The 21,238-nt window shown below is 42.1% G+C and overlaps 1 protein-coding gene across 3 annotated transcripts in view; it reads left to right on the top strand.

Moving 5' to 3' along the window:
• The window catches only part of vps50 (VPS50 EARP/GARPII complex subunit), a 130,484-nt gene that overhangs the window by 41,730 nt on the left and 67,516 nt on the right, over nucleotides 1-21,238 (top strand). For 2 of the 3 annotated variants that reach the window (XM_064348277.1, XM_064348278.1), the window contains exon 13: nucleotides 9,030-9,162. In XM_064348277.1, the coding sequence (XP_064204347.1) occupies nucleotides 9,030-9,162 (133 nt within the window). Of the gene's footprint in view, nucleotides 1-9,029; nucleotides 9,163-9,243; nucleotides 9,693-21,238 lie in introns of those variants that run through there. The other variant, XM_064348279.1, reaches the window with a different exon arrangement.

The following is a 21,238-nucleotide window of genomic DNA, read 5'->3' as shown; positions in this document are numbered from 1 at the left end:
CATCCTGGCATCCTGGCACCCTGGCACAGTGCTCGCTCTCCAGAGGCAGAGTGGCACTGTCATGTCCTCCCTTCTCAAAGTCTCTGCCGCAGCACGCCCACCCATCTCCAGTACCTTCGCTTCATTGAGGGAAGAGCTAACAGTCATGGTTATGAGGCCATTTTATAAACGGCCCAGTTACTGTAACTGTTATGGTTGGCTTTGCAGACTGCGGCAGCTCCAATTAGCGCAGAATGGAGTTTTTCTTTTTTTTTTCGCCTTGTCTTTGTATTTAAATTCAAAGCCATACCAGGGGTGCAGCTACAATTAGCTCTTTTTAATGAGGTCTTAAAGCATTCCTTACCTGGAGTTTTAGCTAATTGTTTATCTTAATTATAAACAACTGCCAACAAAACCTTGCAAGAGCTAGCATACAAGCACTATACAAGATCTTATTTTACTGTATTGCAATTGTTTTGTCTCAAGCTCATCATTGTCTTTTGAACGACAAAGATTTGCAGTTCTTTTCTTTGCACAAAAATATTTTTTCCCCCCCATTCAAAAAATCCTGCCTGACCTTTAGGGTTATATAAATGCGCGTAAGGCTGTTTTTGTCGGAAGAAATATTCCTTCCAGAGGAGAGAACATTTGATTAATTATCGCCATTAGCGCCGGGCTAGCACTCCAGGTACGCTGACGTCTGAAGATAAGAGAGGTGATGTGAACACATAGGGGTGGCCTGATTAACATTCTGCAGCGGTGAGCCCGCGGAAGCAGAAGGGCTGCATCCATCTAATCACGGCCAGCGCGGAGAGGGAAGCGGGGGTCACTGATCCCATCCTGGAAGTCGCGGGTACAGTCAGTTCTTTATCGCCATATACGGGTACGGGGGGGAGAAGTCGTTCCTGATTCCTCCTCCTCCTCCAGCAGGGAGGTCCAGAAAGCTCCAAAGTAATCAAGAGAGTGCCAGGAAACCGGACGACTCGCTGTCAAGTCCTAAAAAGTCATAAAACGCCGCTTTTCGTGCCAAAAAAACCACTTTAATCCGCCGTCTCTCCGCCAGAAATAAATAAATGATCTTTGTAATACACAGATTCGGGGACATAATTATGTAGCTTCGCTTTTGCTCCCTCAGTGTTTGTAGACTCGAGCTCTTTTTATTGGGGTAGCCCGGCTGCGCGCCCGCGGCCTGCGTGACCCCGCGTCCTTAACGACGAGCGTCGCTGCTCGCCGCTGCTCGCAGGGTTTTGCGCATGCACACAGTGATTAATGGCTCTCTGTCACTCTGTTGAAGGGCTGAAAGGAAGTCAATGTGTCAGCTGTCCGGCGAAGTCGGGCACGTAAACAGGGGTTGCCAGGCTAGCGGCGCTGGGAGAGAGGCGGACACAAAGGAGAAGCCTCAAATTATTACGCGAGGGGCCGCGGGAGGCCTCGTGCTGCGGCGGCGGCGGCGGCGGCGGCGGGCGATAACCGCTATCTCCAGACCGACAGCGACGCCATCATTGTTCGCTTTATTTGTCATTTCCAGACGCGTTGCAGCCGATCGCGCGCACGCTGTGTTCTGATAGGCCAGACGGTCGGTTGCTCGCGCGCTGCGTGGCACCCTTCCCTAGACACGCTGAAGGCCAGACGGAGCCTGGTATTTCAGAATGTGTGTTACAGATGGGAATTCTGTACCGTGGAAGTCTTTGGCGGCACTCTTTTAAGCGTTGCTATAGGGACGTACAAATCGGAAATGGCATGTCGTTCAGTGTTCCCTGCAGTGATTGGCCAGTGCGTATCCGAGTAAAAGCCCTTTCTTTACCTCCTGCGCCTATTATGGCCACTGTCTTTGCGTGGTGACATCGTGCCCTGACTGACTGCTACTATCGGTTGTGTCCCTAACGACATCAGCACCAGCAGCGTTCAGCGGATAAAACTTTTAAGAGCAAAATGTTTTTAATTTTCCTCATTGCAAAAGTGACATTCTGTAGAAAAAAAGAGAACAGGGAGGTTCACAGGAACTCGTGAAATTATGACAATGATGTGCGTGATGCACAGTTCGAGCAGCACTTGGAAAATGAAGCTTTAAGTAGGGTACTCGCATCTGTGCTTGCGTCGCGATAACAGACAGGGTGTGTGATCGTCTGTTTAAAAGTGAACAGTTGGGCTTTTTGTTTAATTTCATGGGCAGACGTGGATATCGGTTGAAGTAAAATTATCAACGCCGGAGTTTGCGCGAGAGAAAGATTTTTTGCGACCTTGAATTTCAGCTTGAAAATGGAAAAGGTTCTGAAGGACGGTGAGTTTAGTTTAGTTTATAGGCATTTAGCAGACACTCTTATCCAGAGCAGCTTACATTGTGTCCACTTATACAGCTGGATATATACTGGAGCAATGCAGGTTAAGCACCTTGCTCAAGGGTACAACGGCAGTGTCCAACTGGGGAATCGAACCTGAACCTTTAGGCTACAAGACCAACTCCTTTAACCATTATGCTACACCTGCCGGTGAGGACAACATTTTCATCAAGTTAATTTTTTAATTGAAAGAGTATAGAGAAAAACATTTTATTGCAGCTTTTTTGGCATTGTGGCTTCAAAATTGGCACATAAAAAGTGTAGTGCACACACGTACACACATGTATACACACACGTACACGCACATGCTCACACAGTACCTTGTCGGACTTCAGTGTTGGCACATATAATTGGTTATTTTTCATCCCACCTTGATTTTATTATATATTTTGGTGGCTAAGCGACACCTTTCACTTCATCTTTTCAGTCGTGCTTCCTTTATCTAATCAACACCCTTGACTAATTTTATGTGCAAAGTGGCAATTTTCACAACTCTTTTTGTCCTGACCTTGCTTGTTATGTTTCCGAACGGAAATTATTATGTAATTGATCCTTCTTTGAGGACTGCTTTGAAGGAGTAAATTACTTGATTCTCCTTCTTTGCAGATCGCTGACAGGAAAGTATAATGATATGGTCTTAAAATGGCAGCGATTTTGCTGTAATTGAAAAGAGATGATTCCCTTCGGTGTGGTCATGTGACCCGGTTCCGGACACCTGCTCCCATCTTTTTTATCCCAGTAGGAAAAAAAAAAAAGGATCAGTCTTTGAAAAAGGGGAACTTATCTTCTTTACCACCTTTAAAGAAAAGTGGGAAAGAATCCACTGTGGACCCAAGATGGATTCCAAAGAATGAGCAGGGCGCAGGGCGAGATAAGAGTACAGCGACCCGGCTTTGTTGAAGTGATTTCGTTTGTGGAATGGGAAAAACCCGCCGCGTTGTGACCCGGGACCGCGGCGGGAGCGTGCCGCGCCCCTCCGAAACCCCGCTCCTCTTTTTTTCACAGTGGATAACCCTCCAGGCAAGCGGCGGGGTCCTGCAGGGAGCCCACAGATGTGATTTTTACCATTATCTCCCGTCCCGTAGATCTGTGAAAGCCCGCCCGCCCGGCCTTTTCGCCCGAGTCGCTGTTGCCTGGCAACGCCCTCTGATTGCGCTCCGGTAGCGGAGAGTCAGCTGGCGAGGGCGAGCGCTCGGATGGCCTGTGTGGGGTTTTTTAATGCCTTTGGCTCCCAGGTCCAGCGGCTGAAAGGGGGAAATGTTTGTAATGTGGCCGCCATGATTTTGATCGTTTTTTTGCGATAGGCTCGGAGTCCCTTCCAGTTTAAAATCAGCGTCTGATTCATGCTTCTCATGGAAAAGCTCAATGCACTCTGGACTGCATACAGACTAAATCGTTTCAGTGGACAGGGGCCTGGTGCTAAATATTTAACGCTATGGATTTTTTAACCCACGTTTCTTATTTATTATCTTGAGATAAATGTAACAAGATGAGGGGGCGTGTTGTTTTGAAGAGAACACAAAACTGAAAATTCAAGTGAAAATGATTACAAATTAGGCACTAATGAAATGTGCGAACTCGTGCCTCTCTCATAAGCAATAACCGCGAACATGCTTCAGTACTTAAGGATGAAAGGGAAAATGCAGGGAGTTGAAATCATATGAATTAAATATGTTCTGTGATCAGTTATCGTCAGAATGAACATGTCTGTGCTGAAGCATGAAAGTCAATCTGCATCGGCACTGTGCTTTGGAGATTTTGTGGTGGATGCTTGTTTGTTTATTTGTGAGGAAATGTCGCTTCGACAATCCTCAAGTGTTTTGAAGTGCACCTCTTGCTTGTAGTGCAAATATCATTCAGGAAGGCAAACCGTTAGGATCTGCAGGGATTGTAACAGTCACAGGCCCTCAGAGTTGATGCTTCTGCTGTTAATATAGGTGATAAGAACTTAAAAACTAAGACAGGTGCTGGTGTTTTGGTCCTCAAGTAGAGCAAGGTCATTTTTCAGTTTTTTACAGATTATGAAAGTGCAGATTATAAGCTTTCAAATGATGTGCCACATTGAAATCGAACTGAAAATAGTTGAAGAAGATATGCTTATTTGAATGTTGGTACTCCTAAAATCAAGTAGCAGAGAAAATCCCCTTGAAAGATCTTGAACTTTTCACACTTCTCACAGGGAGATAATGGGTGGGAACAATAGCTAGTTAACTCCACCCCAACCACTCCCCCGCTAGAGTACCTGTAAATCCTTGTCCATTTAGGGATTACCATATTTAAAGCTTTATAACTCCAGATGTGAACACCACAGAGACTAGAAAAATGTCTTAAATGAAGCAATACATTTGTACCATTTATAATACTAGCTTAGATTACTTTATATTCATAATTTTGTAAGAAATAAAGTGCCACACATGCAATGGTCAAGGCAAAAAATCTAAAATGAATTTAATCCTTTTTTAGTTCGCAATGAAATACTGGGAGATTGCGGGTTAAAGTATACATGTCCTGGATCAAAAATTTCTTGACCACAAAAAAATAAAATCATAAAATCTAAGGGTGGATATGTGAACTACTAAAGATCTATGAAGCAAAAACTAAATCCTAGCGCGATTTCAAGATTTACGACTTGTGGACCTTTCCTCTAGGACCCGTCACTTATGGTCAGTGGTGTAAAACTTATTGTTGACACTGGACAGCCTATGCAGTGGCCAGCTCGCTACCGTTCTGTGACTAGAATATATAGAACGGTTCTGCGTAACACATGGGACTGCGTGCCTGAGCCAATAGCGTTTAATCGCACGGGGAACTTATGACACCATCAACCAAACAGCATGGGGGGAGGAGAGGGGCGGAGCCTCCATCCTCCATCCTCCATCCTCCATGGTTTGTTTGCCTGGTAAAGCCACTGCTCTCTTCCAGGGCCCCAGACCGAGGCTGAGTTCTGGCACATCCACTGTTGTCCTTGAAGCACCAGCCTGTTCTCAGTCTTACGTTCTCTTTTTTTCTTATTTATTTATTTATGTCTTTCTTTCTTTATTTCTTTTTTTTTGCCCAAGGACGAACTTTGCAGAAAAGCTATTACTTGAATGGCTTGGCGTGAATTTTCACTCCTAAAAAATGCCAGAACTCTCAGCCGAAGGCCGTAGGCTGCCGTTTTAGAAGAGGTTTCATGGCAGCGTGACAGTTTAGCTGTCCTCTCCTGATTTTCATCGTGTGTTTACCTTTTCCAAAATGAATCCTCCCGGCTATCCAAAGTCGTGTTGAAATTTTGTTTGACAAAATCAATTAGAAAGAAAGATAAATAAATGTAAGTTACAAATGATTTGTAATTATATGCAAAAAACTGACATACCTCGTACAATACGTAGTAGAACAGTGTTTGCACGCCAGTGTTTATAAAGTTTACCCTCGTGATAAATATAACAAGATCAACGAAAATCAAAAGGCAAGTAAAAAGAGCAGCTGTCACTTTTCGCATTCAGTCATTGCAGCCATTTTGACTGTTCAAACCACGCAATCCAGCATTTTCATGTGAGCCCGAAATATCTATTTTTGACCTGTCATGCTTTGCCGTGACTGAAGAAGAATGAGCTGATAAGTGTAGCAGATTTTTCATTTTCAGAGTTCCAGTGTGTTGAAGGATTGTGAACACCCTTTTGTTTCAGAAGAAAAATTACTTAAAATGACAAATTGCTTCTGCCTGCGAGAGCGAATGTTTTCACGGAAGTTTGCTCACTTCAGTGATTTATTTTAGCCACAGCTTAAACATGTTATGGTCCACTGCATAGCCTGCTAATTAACAGCATGGTTTACTTTTTCATTTTTTGATTTACTTTATAAAATTTAGTTGAAGGAATGATTAAAGAGACAAAATATTAAAAAAAAAAAAATTTAAAGGGCATATTTAACTTTTTTTGATTAAGCATTTTGGAATTATATGCGGCATTATATATTTTTTGTAGAGCTCTGTTGAATAGATAAAAGAGCAGGTTCTGGCGAGCAATTTTATCAGCTGCTCTATTGATATTGATATCAATCATCAAAAAAGGTGTCTGTTAAGACTTGCGAGGGCCTAAGGACCTCAGTGAATCAGGAGTTTATATGCTTGTATGAAGACCATAAAACCAATGATTCTGGGACTAAGAATTTGGTGGCAGGCGTGCAATTTGGGCATAATTTAGGGGCAAGCAGTAAATTTTTGAAAACCCGAGTCCCTCCAAAAGCAAAGAAGCCCGATACGTAAATTGTTCTGAAACGGAACGTTTGTTAGCTTTTCCACCATTTCGGGCCGTGTTGCTATGTACTGGTTTTCCCCCCTAAAGCCGGCCGTGCTAATTTACAGCGTTCGCGCATTCGAGTTAGCCCGGCCTCTCCCCTTTCACTACACAAAGGTACGACGGCGTCCTCGCCCTGAGTGGAACTGCGTTGACGGGGCATTTTCAGACACGCTGATTGATGCCCCTGCAATTGTGGCTGAGACCTCGGTAGAAACAACACGCGCCAGGCGAAAGAAGACGATAATTTTCGGTCGTTCCTTCAGCTTGGATTGAAAAACGGCGGTTTATGCCAGCCTTCAGGCGATGCGTCGCCAGAGTTAGCCTCCAGAATGCTTTCGTAGTTCTTTGCCCTTTTCCCCAGAATTCAAATACTCTTTTTCTGACGCTTGATGCAAGAGAAATTACTTCAGTTTGACGGGACTTGGAAGGCTCTGATTGGATGGCTCCCACCTATGGGCTCCAATAACTCTTCTGTGAGTTGTTCAGTGGACTAATTTATCTGTTTAATTACGTTCCCAGGCCTTTGGTCATGTCAGTTCATGCAATATTCTCCCGTAACTTTCAGATTTGCATAAGTCAGTATGCCACTGATAAATTGGATGTGTTGCATCCGAGGCAGCAATAACTTTCCTCGAAAAACACTCAGGACTTATTGCGCTTAAAGACATTAAATGTTTTCGGGAATTTGGGATTGTATAGCCAATCGGATTTTGAGGCGATCAGCTAGACAGATAACGGACAGTTTTTGTCGGAATTTTATCATTCGACTTTCGAAAAAAAGTTCCATGGGATCTTTAATACCCACAGGGCAGGGCCCTGGCTAAACTTCAGACATTAAAGATGATGAAAACTTTATTTGTCTTGCTTCTTTTTGCTTCTTAGATTTTGACTATTTTAACTGGGCTCGCATTTGAATGGTATTGAAATGGCCGCACTTAATGCGGTGTCGTTTTGAATTAAGTTGTGCGAGTTACTTCAGCACTTAGTCTCTCTGAGAGTTCACTCTGACATTAATGTGACAATTATGCTCTGTATTTGCATAATAATGGAAATTCACATCGATACTTATTCAGTTATGCAATGACTTGGTAATAATTAACTCCTCCAGTTTTTTTTCAATTAATTTTTTTAAGCTTCTAAAAATGAGTGATGAACTGAATCCTTTTTGCCTGGGTTAAAATCCTTAAGTTGTGTAGTTTTTACTTGGCTCGTGTGATTTCTTCCTGAGTCCGTATGCCCAAGTTTCATTGCTTGGGTTTTGGGTTTTGGTGCAGCCCACTGTGGATGGGCATGTAATGGGGCAGCTGTGAGGAACGGAGTGAAGTATTAGGTGAAGGAATACTATTTATGTTATGTTTGTTTGATTGTATTTGTGAAACAATCATGTTAAAAAGATGACTTGCATCTCTGAGAGAAGTTACCCCTAAGAAACATTTAATGGGGAAACTTGCACCGCAATATCCTGGAACACTGTATGAAAATAGGCATTGTTTCCTGCAGCTTATCATCAGTCTATGTCAGAAGACCTGGTTGCTGTAATGATGCTTCATATCACGCCCAAACACAAACTGCTGAATTTTCCAGCAAAAGTAACAGTTAAAACTGGAAGTGACTCTTGCTCCGTGGGAAAAGACCTTTTGCAGCGAGTCAGCTGGATGAGCCATGTGAAGAAAGATTGTGAATGACATAAAAGCTCAAATGGTGCAACAAAAGGCAGTCAGTAATAATTTTGTTGTTCGTTTGTTCGTTTTATAATTCACTTTTGTGTCAATGTCATTTCGGATTTTTTTCCTAAACCTAATTGCCGAAAACACAGAGATCTCAATCTCAGATGCTTTTACACTTGAAATTGCATAGCTCCTAAACTTAACCTCGGCAAAATGCAGAAATGATCGCAAGACATGTTCATTTGTGTGTTTTTCGGCCATGTGTACATACATTTGGAAAGCAACTTTGAAAAAATTAATTCAGGAAATGTGTTTGGGAGTGAACCAAACTGAAGCGCAATTTATGAAGTCAAGTCCCTGCCCTGTCAACGGTTCGTTTGTGGCGTTTTCGCTTCTACCACGAAAATGTGAGCATTATAATACACAAAGAAGGTGCCTAGTCCAGGGTAATGAAACATGAAACTGTGAGGCTTGAGGACAGCACTCTATTCATAGATGTATTCATTTAAGGAATCAAGGGAAAACGAGACTGACGCGTTTCGGAGGCAAGCTCCTTCATCACTAGTTTATTCTAGTGTCTTAATACTTTTTTCCGTTCCCGTTTGAAGTGAGTTCTGAATCCCATCAGAATGGATCCCGGCGCTTCGGCCAGGAGGCTTAGTAAACCACCGGCTGCGAACGGCTTCTCCTAGCCCTCAGAAGGCTCTGTGTGATTTGGAAGGACGTGTACTGAATCAGCCTCACCCCTTGTATCCCTTTCACAGCACATCACTCCGGACAGTTACATTCCATGTCTGACTGACCTGTGCAAGGCACTATGGGAAGTGATGCTCAGCTACCATCGGACCATGCAGTGGCACGAAGAGCACGACAGCGAGGACGCGGCCCCCGCCCCAGGTAAGCGTTTAGCATGTGGGTACCGGGACGGTATCGATTTTCATTTGTCCTTTGGCAAGGTGTGCTGTGTTCACCTTGCAGGCTGCGGACCTTGCAGCGATTGCCCTCGAGAGGCCCTCTCATTGGATATCCTAAATCAATTTAAGGCAGGCCGGTGGGGGGTCATGTTTCATCTCTTCTGAGCGCCGAGCGCTTCGTGGATTTAAAAAGCACCACAACAGCCCTTTATAGTAAGAAGCCCGGAGCTTTCAATGTGCACTGATTGCGTAGGAAAACACCGACCACCCCAATCAGCGGAGGCAGCCGAGCCGGCCGCGGCGGGGAACATTGCTTGTGCTGTTATTCTGGTGGCTCCGCTAGGCATGGCTTCCAGAGTCAACGAGTAGGCCCCGGAACAGAACGCTTTATTGACTCTGAGATTGTGAATTGACTGAAGTTCCAGGAGGAAAATGTTTATGTTTGCATTTAGAAAGTTTCACGGGAAAGCTTTGAGGATAAGTATGGGAATTTTTTTAATTAGGTCTAAATTCGGGGATACATACAGCTGTTTTATGAAAAAAATTTCACTGTTTTTACCTTTTATGTTATCATTCAGGAAGTATATATAACAGGAGCTTTAAAGTCATTTTAAGTTTTCTGGAAGCACTAAAATTTGGCTAAAAATCAGCCCAGTTTGGAAGTAGGATATAGTGTGCCAGTCACACCAGGGGGGCTGTACAAGTCTGGTGTTTAAATGTTTGGTTCCAAATTAAATTTATTCATGTGCCTATTATTTGCCTAATTTTAATCATAAACACTGTGGGCCCTAATTGGCTCCTTGTGCAGTAAAAAAACTGAAATGATCCCGATGCGAGAGAGGGTAATGATGCAAGTCTTGACTGTTGGTGGGATGGAATGGGAATATTGTGTTGAAGGTTCTAGGTCATCTTTTATTCCTCCCAGAAGAGTCATTATATCACAGAAGTCGCAGGTGTCAGCGATTCCATGCTTTTTGGCAGTTCCATGTCATTTCCCATTTTTAGTGCCTTCTGTGGTTTTTCGGTAGTTCTGTGTGGTAACTGTAACACGGTCTGCAGTCAGTGATAACAGGTGACCTTTCAAAGGCTTAAACCTTGCAATGTAGGCTACAGCATGTCCCAAATCTAACTAAAGTAATAAAAAAACGCACAGTAAGCCTGTTTTTTTAAATTACTTTATTAATGCAATCGGATCATGCTCTGTTTCTAACAATGGTCTGTTAAATGCAAAAAGCATGCTTTTTCTGTGTTGGACAAACACGGTTTAATGCACCAGCCTATCAATGCATTTACTCTTTTTTATTTTAATAGCTGCAACTGCCCACTGATTTTTTGCAACTTCAAGCACTTGGTACTGTCGCTACTGTCACACTTTTTATTTAAATCATTTCCCACTGCTGCGCATGAGATCTTTTGGTGAATATATTATATTAATTTTTTTTAACTCTCCACGATTTCTGCCTCTCTTTTTTATTTTCTGTGAGTTTGTCATAACTGCTCCATGACTGTAACACCCAGCCTTAATTATTGTGTGGCTGAATAATTTTCATGATTTCATGATTTTTTGCTTGGGGAGTTGAAATAATGTGATTCTTGTTGTAAACGTTCTCTCAGTACATCTTCAATGCCTATTCCTGTTTCTCCATCTTGCTTGCGCATTCATTTATGCCTGCTCTTTAGAGGTGAGGAAATCTCATGCAAAAATCGACCCTCGTTAACTGCGTGAACTTCAGTAAATTCAACCGAATACGTAACCAGCCAATATAATATCTCTGCCCGCTGTTTGCGCGATCCTCTGTTAAATGCATATGCAATAGGGAGAGAAGCGCACCTTGCGATGACTCACGCAGATGACACGCGTACTGTGCTTCCTGCCCCGTGCACCTGTTTGATGCATAAGACACGTGTTTCCGGAATGCCTCAAATCTGCACTCGAAACTAGTCGCGGAAGGCTATATCTGGCCCATAGTCTTTTCGGAAGTGTATGCTGCCTGCTGTGAGCTGGGGACCATTGTTACGGTTTAGAGTGGTGGAATGTTGAGGAGAAATGGCACACCAAAATGGCCCCAAATTCTGCACTTGAAAATAAAAATGGGAGTTGACTGGGTGCCAAATTAATACAAATGAAAGGAATCAAATCAAATTTACCACATCTTGTTAGTAATGTGAATTATGCTTTTTAGTGGCCAGTAATGATCACATGATGACTTTCATTTCATTCTTTTCCTGGTGACCTTTGCAAGGATAACACTACTGAGTGAGCTTCTACAGTATAGTGTCGTGTTTTAATAATATCAGTGAACATATTTGAGGCAATCATTCAAAATCAGAATCTTACAGATTGTAAGGTCTGCATTTCAAACCATGCATTTTGGTTCACGTCTGGAAACTGAGATGGCCATTGCAACGCGTTAAGTTTGTTAATTAGTTACTTTTCTTGGTTAAGTTTGAGGTACGCTCGTTTAACTGACCACAGTATTACTGTTTTGCAATGTTCTTCTCAGTCATTGTTCATCTCAGACAAGACTATTTGAATTGAAAGGGCCGTCCACAAGCACAGACCAAACAATCGGAAGGATCTAGAAGGATTCTGTATAGAGAACTAGTCAAATATCTCCCCAGTTTGTTCACCAGTTTCATTAATTACAAAGGTGAGCGCATATGAGGGGTGCTAATAATTTTGACACCTTTTTTTCTTGTATCTTGTTTGGAAATAAAATAGTTTTTGAAGATTCAATATAGCTCATTACCTGTATTGTTCATTTCATATAGCCTTTTTGACAAATTTTTGTTAAGGGTTAATCTTTGTTAATCTTTGTTGAAAGGCCTTCCACCTTCCTATCTTAAGGTATTATTCATAGGTAATCTGCAGCCAAGCTATTAACCTGATGATTTTAACAATAGGTGGGCAACCAAACCAAATACTATGGTTGTTTAATTTAGCTGAATGTGAGCAGAAGGATATATCTTTTTAAGACATTTGTATCTAGATAAGTAAGCACCATTTTGTAACGCAGTACTCAGTCTCCATCATTATGTAGGCCTGCATTTTGTGACCTAGCAGTTAAGTTGCATGCAAGGTGTGAATATGTTCAGGACTACTAATAGCATTATTCAGGGAAGGTCAGCCCAATCAGCAGTGAGCAGAACTCAGCCAATGTGACCTCCTGTGACGATGTTGAATATGCCAACCATATTGGGTCGACATTGCAGATCTGTTCGCCTCACTTAAGCCATATCCTGTCGTTATAGAATTTCTGCCAAGAGCTTGTGTGTGCATTGCCAACATTACCCACTGGTCCACACAAGTGTCATCTCATATTGATTTTGCATGTGAAAGTAAAACTCATTAACTTTGATTCAACAAGAAACACTTTAAGGACAAATGCATTTCAGTCAAATAATCACAGCTCAGCCTTACATACGGAAAATCACAGCAGTGTGTTCTGGACTCAAAATCCAGGAAACGGAAAAAGGCGTGGGTTGAAATGATTTTGCCTGTGCTGGAGGAGGCCGTTTTTTTAAAGAGATAGTGTCCTTTCTGAAGAATCTGTTAGTGTGTGTTAGAAAAGTTTTGTCTGATGGATTTGCCCTGTTTATTCCATGTTTGTTCCACCTTTATTTTTGCCCAATTTAATCTACACAAAGGCAGCGTAGATAAAGCTCGGTAAAGCACATAAGACTTCAACTAGAATTAGCCTAACTCGGAATTCAATGGGATATGTGCCTTCTATTAATCTCACTATTCCCACTTAACCCTATAACGCAGACGCCAGATCTGGGCAGTCCTCGCCCATTCACGGGTGCTCTATTCAAGGCTTAATAACTCCAGATGTAAGCATTACAGAGACTTGGAAAATGGCTTAAACGATGCAGGACGCTTGTACCATTTACAAGTGTACATTTTATTTTATTTTCATATATTGGCAGATATATTTTGTTTCTCAAATCAATTTTTACTTTTATTTTTTTCTGTTTATTTATTAATTCATTTTATTGTTTTACCAGGAAAGTAATTTCGAAGTAGCCAATTCCCCCCTCCCCCACCAACAGTGCGATGTGTTCATTACGTTGTGCTACAGAGATGTTTCCGCATCCTTGAACTGCAATTTAGTGTCCTGGAAATGAGCTGCCTAAAAATAACGGTCACTTTTACCAGGAAAAAGGCAGGCTTAGTTTGCAACTATGTGACCAGTCAGATGTCATGCTGCCAATCACTTGAACAGTGATTTTTTATTGGTTAGTGCTCCGCCGTGTCTGACAAAGGGTGAGAGGAATGCTGACTTTGTGGGGCCGTGCGAATTTACTCCAGGAAGGTTTTAGATTAAAATGCATTTGCCTCGAAAGTGACTAAGTGCCTTGGATTGAATTCTCAGCTCCAGTCCCGGGCGACGTGATTATCTCCCACTTGACCACGCGGGGCCGTTAATGAAAGGGTCCTTTAGCAGATCACATCGGGCTGCTAATGACGGGGCGTAATCGGAAATTAGACCAGCAAACGCGTCGCGTCGAGCCGTTCGTAACGAGGTGTAATGATCTGACGGCGAACCCCACGATGCTCCGTGTCGATCTGCCGGTTAACAGAAAAAGTCTGAAATGTCACTCGCCGCGTTGTGCAACAGGACGGCGAGGCTTTGATAGGGAATCCGAAAATGTTTCCACGCCCTTTGAGTCCGCTGCGCTTTCTTACTGGGTACGGTTCCTGCTGTTCGCCCTGATTAGTTCTTGCCTGTCACTTCAAAGAAAGAGAACTCTTTACAGAATGTGCCTTGACGGTGCCAGTCCTTTAACTGCATCTCAGTGCCGCGATGGTGGCCTACCCGAGGCCAATATGAGCAGTCGTATTACCACGGAGTCTGCTGCGTCAAATAAATTCTCTTAAACTGTGAGCATTGTCCATCACCTCTATGATCGTTTTCGTATCTTAATTAAAAATAAAAATAAAAAACTTTTTAACACCTACTATTTTTTTGTTTGTTTTTCGTTGCCTCCTTAATTTTACGGCGACTGCAGACTTGTCCTATCGCCGCAAACCCTTCCGTGATACGCGAGATCCATTTTAGATTGAACTGGCTATGAACCGTGTTCGCAAACGAGGGAGCAATTAAGTGATAACCTGCAGAGCAGGTGGTGCAAATAATGAAATGAGTTATTGATGTGTGCCCCCGCGCTCAAGCCGCGCTGTTCACCTATGCTCCTCCAACCGCCAGCAATTAGGTGAGTGCTTCCTGAGGATAATGATGCCGTGGTCCAATAAGCAGAGAATTACATAACGTTACTGTCCAATCAGTTGCCTTAATCCGGGGGGCGATTTACATAGTTTAGGCATATTATCCAGCTGGATACTTACAGGAGCAGTTCAGGGTACAGTAAGTACCTTACCCTAACGGCCCCGCAGCTGCCAGTTATTCCACCTGGTTTAAAAATAACAATGATAATAATAACTAAACATGTTTCATTTTGCATTTTGCAGTTTTTTTAACGGTTCAGCAGTTCAAGTTTCAGCTTGGTCTGTCAGCCAGCGCTGAATTGAAGTGCAGTGATGCGGCCTACGGTTTGATAACCTGACCTGACTATGCCGGAGCAAAGTTTGGCCAGCCACCCCTTAGGGTGGTGCGGAATTGGGCATAATGGTGCTCAGGAAGGGAGGGTTAGACAGTGAGGTTTTTGACACCTTTATTCTATCGGAGAGACAGATCCCTCTTTCCGATGAGGTCTTACGCCCTCGTTGACTGCAGAGTTCACCTTTCGCCGTTGCCATTGGAGTCACCTCCACGCAGCCCATAATAGGTGCTGGGCTGAGCTGTCGTTCAGGCGGGAGGTTTACACAGCGTAGGATGCGTCCTGAGTTATAGTGTTGTCTTTTCCGCTGTCTGCTTTATTTGTCACAACACGCATCCCCCCTGCTTAGGGCTGCATAAATTAATTATATGTGGTAACAAGACCGCAGGAGAGCTGATATAGCAAACTTGTAATTAATGTCACCGGCCAGTAAAGTGAAGCGTTCACTGAAAAATGTTCCCTCCCATCTTGCTTAACACAATTTGTGTGCGTTCGCTGGCTGTCATGTTTAATAAAACTTGATGACGAAGCCTGAAAGGGGAACAGTGACCCGACTGGGTGGTTCGGTTCACTGTGGTGTGGCTTTCTGGTGCAGAACCTTAAGTTTAATCTTCTCTCACGGACTTCATCAAAGGCGTAAATGGGATGAAGGGTTGTCCTCTGAAGGTTGAAGTTGATTTAGACCCACAATTCAATCAGACGCTGTATTTTTAATGAACACAGGCCTTGTGCGGGTTGACCTCTGCCGCCAATTTTTTTATTTTATAAATCAAATGAAACCAGTGAAGCAAAATTAATCATTAACGACTCCTTCATTTAAAAAAAAAAAAAAAAAAACGTTTTATTACGGTGCCTGGACAGTAGAAACTTATCCTGGAGTACCATTTGTTTATTTTCTCAGTATGTGATATCTTCTCATCCTACAGAGAATCACTGAACCAAATTTAGCACTCTCGAAAATGCGTTATCCAAACATAGCTTTTAGCATGAAAAGGCAAGTGCTTTAAAAAGTGGCGGTGGGTGTCAATCATTCTGTAAAATCTTATGTTAATTTTCATTGGCACGAACCTCTCACTTCAGTTCCCCGTTTCTCAGTGCAGCAGGCAGAGTAGTGTTTATGGAAATAAGGCTGCAGATTAATCTGGAGGGCTTTATTGAATTGCATGTGCCCTGAAACATTCTGAGTGCGTTCAGTTGAATCCAGCCCAGAGTTCTGTGAAAGGCCCTCCAACATACCATAGAAACCAACACATTGCTCTGCAGGGGAGCACATGGATTCTTTCTTTCTTTCTTTCTTTCTTTCTCTCTTTCTCTCTTTCTCTCTTTCTTTCTTTCTCGGTTTTCTGTACTGAGGCACCTCCCAATAAGTTTTCAAGTACTAACATTTTAAGTTATTTTAGAAATAGTGGGGGCGACCTAGCTCAGGAGGTAAGAGCGCTTGTCTGGCAGTTGGAGGGTTGCCGGTTCAATCCCTCACCCTGGGTGTGTCGCAGTGTCCCTGAACAAGACACCTAACCCCTAATTGCTCCCAACGAGCTGATTGGTACCTTGCATGGCAGCCTTTCACCGTTGGTGTGTGAGTGTGTGTGTGTGAATGGGTGAATGAGAGGCATCGATTGTAAAGCGCTTTGGATAAAAGCGCTATATAAATGCAGTCCATTTACCATGTCATTTTACAGTTATGCTTATGCAAGCCATTCAAGCCTTTCATACCCCTTCACAAATGATCAGTTAGTTTATGCTGATGGTGAAAACATTTCTGTAGTGCCAAAAATCTGTGTGCACAGCGATCCTGTTTTTTAAAGGAATGCAGTGTAGAAAATTATTGCAAAATATGCTTTCTCGAATGCGATTATCTTGTGCTAATGAATGCTTTTTAAAGCCTTTGATTGTAACCCGGTAACCCACTGTATGAATGTGTATGTGGTGTGAGATAGTGGAGTGAGATGGTGGAGCAGTGACATTTGAGATTCACAGTAGTCAGAGACAGGAGGTGCTGCTGAGCAGAACTTTGAATTCCCAGTTGACTTTGTTGGTAGACCGCAAGGGCAGGCTGGCCCTAGGATCCCACAGCTGAGTCTTGGTCTCTGCTATGTCATCAGTTGACTGGCTGGGAGTCTGCAGTCTTGGCACACGATTGGACTTGTCCTGCTGGGTGGGCGGGGTCTAAGTTGGCCAGGGTTTCAGGGTTCACCTTTAAAGGATCAGTCCCGGTTACAGCATTCCAGTGCTTCAGTGAAAAGATTCTGAATGCTGTTTCTGTGTGTCCAGCTGCATTTTTTTAGCTGTCATTCATGGTCAAGTGAAATGAGAAGCATCCTTTTGATGGGCTCTGTTGTATTTGTCATGTTTTCTTAGAATGTAATGTCCCTGGAAGCAAGTAGAATCATCTTTGACATGCTTTCACAGTTGGGAGACAGTTGGGGGATGCAGGTTTTATTCATGTTTTTTAGAGGGCTTGAACTGAAACATAAAGCTTTTTTGTGATTTGTGGGACTAGTTTTGGCTTTTTATGAAATAGAAAAAGAACTTTTTCACTTTTACTTATTCACTATGAAACATGAGAGACAAAAGGTGCTTTCTCTCGAACAGAACTACAGAGGCTGTACTGTAAGATGCAAACCAGGATGTCCAGGTTACAGTTTGCTTAAACCTTCCTAGAAGAGCCTGCAGAGTTCTGGAAATAAGGTATTGTGGACAGATGAGACCTTGATTCACTTGTCAGAGTGATGGCTTAAGCAAAGTGTGGAGGCCGAAAGGAACTGCATAAGATACAAAGCACCCCCCCCCTCATCTGTGAAACATGTTGTGGGGGTGTTATGGTTTGGGCATGTGTGGCTGCTGGTTCACTTGTCTTCATTGGTGATGTGACTGCTGACAGCAGAAGGAATTCTAAAGTGTACAGAAGCATCTTATCCGCTCAAGTTCAAGCAAATGCCTCTAAACTCATTGGTCGGCTCTTCTCCTACAGCAAGACAGTGATCCCAAACATACTGCTAAAATAACAAAGGAGTTTGTCCAAGCCAAAAAGTGGAAAATTCTTGACTGATCTGATCTGAATCCAGTTGAACATACCTTTTAGGCCTATATGCTCAAGAGAAAACATAAGGCAGTTAGCTGGAACTGAAGATAGCTGCAGTACAGTCCTGGCTGAACATCACCAGAGAAGATACTCGGCACCTGGTGATGTCTATGGGTCACAGACTTAAAACGTACAAAAAAAGTACTAAACATGAATGCCTTAATTTACATCAAATTAATATGCTAGCTTGTGTTCTTGTTTTGGTTCTTCAGCCTTCCAGCAGGTGATCTGATTTAGACCAGCGGGTGAGGCCGCAGTCAGGACTCACCGTCACTTTTGAATTGTACTTCAAAGCCATTAAATTTTATATACATGTGTTCATTTAATCATGTCAGGCCTGTGAACTTCCACAGCGGGCTTTGTGCAATAACGTGAATTAGCAAGAATGTGGTCAAAGGCCTCGATACCACTTGAGGATGATGTCAAGCTTTATTTTTCTTTTTTGGAATGGTAACGGGTGTAATGGTAGTGTACTGGTTCTCAAATCTTTGTGAAAAGTGTAATTGGTGCGATTGGAATTGAATGGTGCTATATCCTAGGTTTACATTCCGGTTGAAATACAGTTACTAAAATATAAATGAAGCAGATCATTTGACCACTTGAAAATAAGGCCTTTCAAATACCTCATCACATTTTTGTATGCATATCCGATCAATGTGTCTAAGAAAGAATTGACTGACAATATTCACTTGTCTGTATAAGGAGGGATTGACTTTTCACTCATAAATTAGAATCTCTATCAATAGGCAAATTGCTTTCTGTGGCCTGTGACCAATATTTTTACTATGTTTTGACAACTGCGCTATCAATTTCACTATTGCATCTGTGACACTTTTCAATGAGAGAGAAACTATCCCCCAAATTTGAGAAAAGGTTAGATTTAAATTCATATTATTAAAGATGTTTATTATTCTTCTCACTGAAATTGGAATGTTTGTAACCTCGTTGCAAGGAAGCGATTTGCAGTCTACAAAAGTGTGTGTGTACTTTTTGATAAGTCTCTTCAGAGACTCTCAGATATGTTTCATATTTCTGTTATGCTGCTCAGTTTGTGTAATAGCCAAGTGCAAATGAGAAAAAAAGAACCCTTATAATGTCTAGAACACTCAGTATGAGTGTGTTATCAACATACTTCAGCAGTTTCGGTTAGGACGGACTGGGTTTAGTATTCGGGGAGTGACCGTCCCAGGATATGGCTACAGTGTACCGGATACGACTTCTCTGTTCCCATTTATCAATGCTTGTCATGGTAGCTCAGTCACTATGGATAGATCAGACAAACACTCATGTTCTTGCCACAGTTCAGTAAGCTCGATGTCTTCCCGCTCTTCTCGAGCGTTTGTTTTTGCCTTGGTGCTGGTTTCTGTTCGTTATGCCTGTGTGTCTTTCTGCGGTGCTCTCTCTCTGTTCTTTGTGAACCGGGGGAACGCTAGGTTGTTTACTGGTCATTTATCATCACTTGTCCACGGTCTGTTTTGTTGAGGCGGCTGACAAAGCCCCTGTGTCGAATGCCAGAAATTGACCCGCTGTTATTAAAGAGCAATTATCAGCGCTCGTGAGCACCTGGCACGCCACAGGAAGAGCACCGTTAAACCAGCGTAGGCTTCCTGTGCACTGTAGACCGTCACAGAACTGTGGAAATTCAGTGTGGAGGACCAACCTTTCAACAAATTTGAAACATGTTTTAAATAGTTACTCATAGATACTGTCACACCATGTGCTGTCAGAGCTAAAAGAGGTAAAAGAAAAAAAAAAACGAACAGGATATGGATATTCCAAGGCGTAACTACAAACATCATTGTTGCAGGTATTTTCAGTGAATGGGGGATGTCAGTTTTGCAGCTGACGCATGAATTTGATTTGACACAAATTATAAATACCATTACACAGAGGATTGTGTGGGAATTCCTATAGTTTGGCTTACTGTGTTCAACAAGGGGCACTAAATGACAATTATTTGCATAATTCAGAACAGATTTGTTCATGAGAATGAATACTTACATTCTTATGTTTCTTGGTGATACAGTGGAGTTATTCTGATGTTCTGTGCTTCTGTACATCTCTCTGGATAAGTGTGTCTGTAATGTAATGTTTTTATTCTTATGGCAATATTTGTTTAAGGCAACGGTTCCCAACCTCAGTCCTGAGGACCCCTGTGTGTGCTTGTCTTCTTTCCTACCAGTTCCAATCCCAGAATTTTAAGAAGTTGTTAATTTTTCTTAATTAGGCACTTTTCATGTCTAGAGGGATTATTTGCCCTCTTAAGCCACAGGATAGAAATAGCTATGCATGTCATGAATATTAAAAATCTCTCGTTCACATGGTGCTATATTTCAAACAATATAAATCAATAAAAACATGAATAATAAACTGACCAAATTAAAAACTGAGGTGCATCAATGTTTGTCAATGATTAGATGATTGTTCAGAACATGTAAATCTGCTGTTATTCTGTTTAAGAAATATAGTTGCTTTTGTCTTAATCTTTACAAAGGACGGTGAGTTGGAAGTGCATTGTGAATTGGGTAGGCAACATAAGGCCCTCTTCACAGGGCAGCCATCTTTGTTTTTACATGGTCTGATTTATATTCTGATTAGGCTGTTTGTCACCACTGCTGGAGCTTCATGAATATATTTTTGACATGTTATTATGTCTGGAGCACCTCCGCGTGGCAGTTGGGTTGACTGACATGTCATCCAGTGATTAAACTGTTACCTATGGCTGATTGGTCAGAACTGGGTCCCAAAGGCTTCGCTTAACTGTTTAAAACTTTGACAGACAGAAGAGTTGCATTTCCATGGTTGTCTGTCATTACACATTCCACATCTTGTAAACAACATGTTGATTTATTAGCATGGTTCTTGACAAATGTATCAAACATACTTTTGGTTCTTATTATCAAAGTGAAGTGTTTCAATAATGACAGTGAATCAGTGCTATTATAATTTTATCTCGACAATGAGTATAATACATTAATATTTCATAATGATGAATTGAGTGCGATTCATTATTATAAATGTAATTGATTTTATTCATTAATTTCACATACATATATTCTTGCATTTATTCATATGATTATTTATATCATAATGGCGTATTTATTTAAGTTTGACAAAAGTTGGTTTTCATAGATCCATACCTTGTTTCAGAGGTAGAATATCTGTTTAAATAAAAGTGCTGTAAGAATCAAACACCTTTGTGCTGTAAGAATCAAACTCCTTTGTGCTGTCAGAATCAAACACCTTTGTGCTGTCAGAATCAAACACCTTTGTGCTGTCAGAATCAAACACCTTTGTGCTGTAAGAATCAAACACCTTTGTGCTGTCAGAATCAAACACCTTTGTACTGTAAGAATCAAACACATTTGTGCTGTAAGAATCAATCACCTTTGTGCTGTAAGAATCAAACACTTAT

Source organism: Anguilla rostrata, chromosome 8 (genome assembly GCF_018555375.3).
Source record: "Anguilla rostrata isolate EN2019 chromosome 8, ASM1855537v3, whole genome shotgun sequence".
Taxonomy (NCBI): Eukaryota; Metazoa; Chordata; class Actinopteri; order Anguilliformes; family Anguillidae; genus Anguilla; species Anguilla rostrata.
Note: the sequence above shows the minus strand (reverse complement) of the source record. Positions and strands in the feature narration are given on the sequence as shown.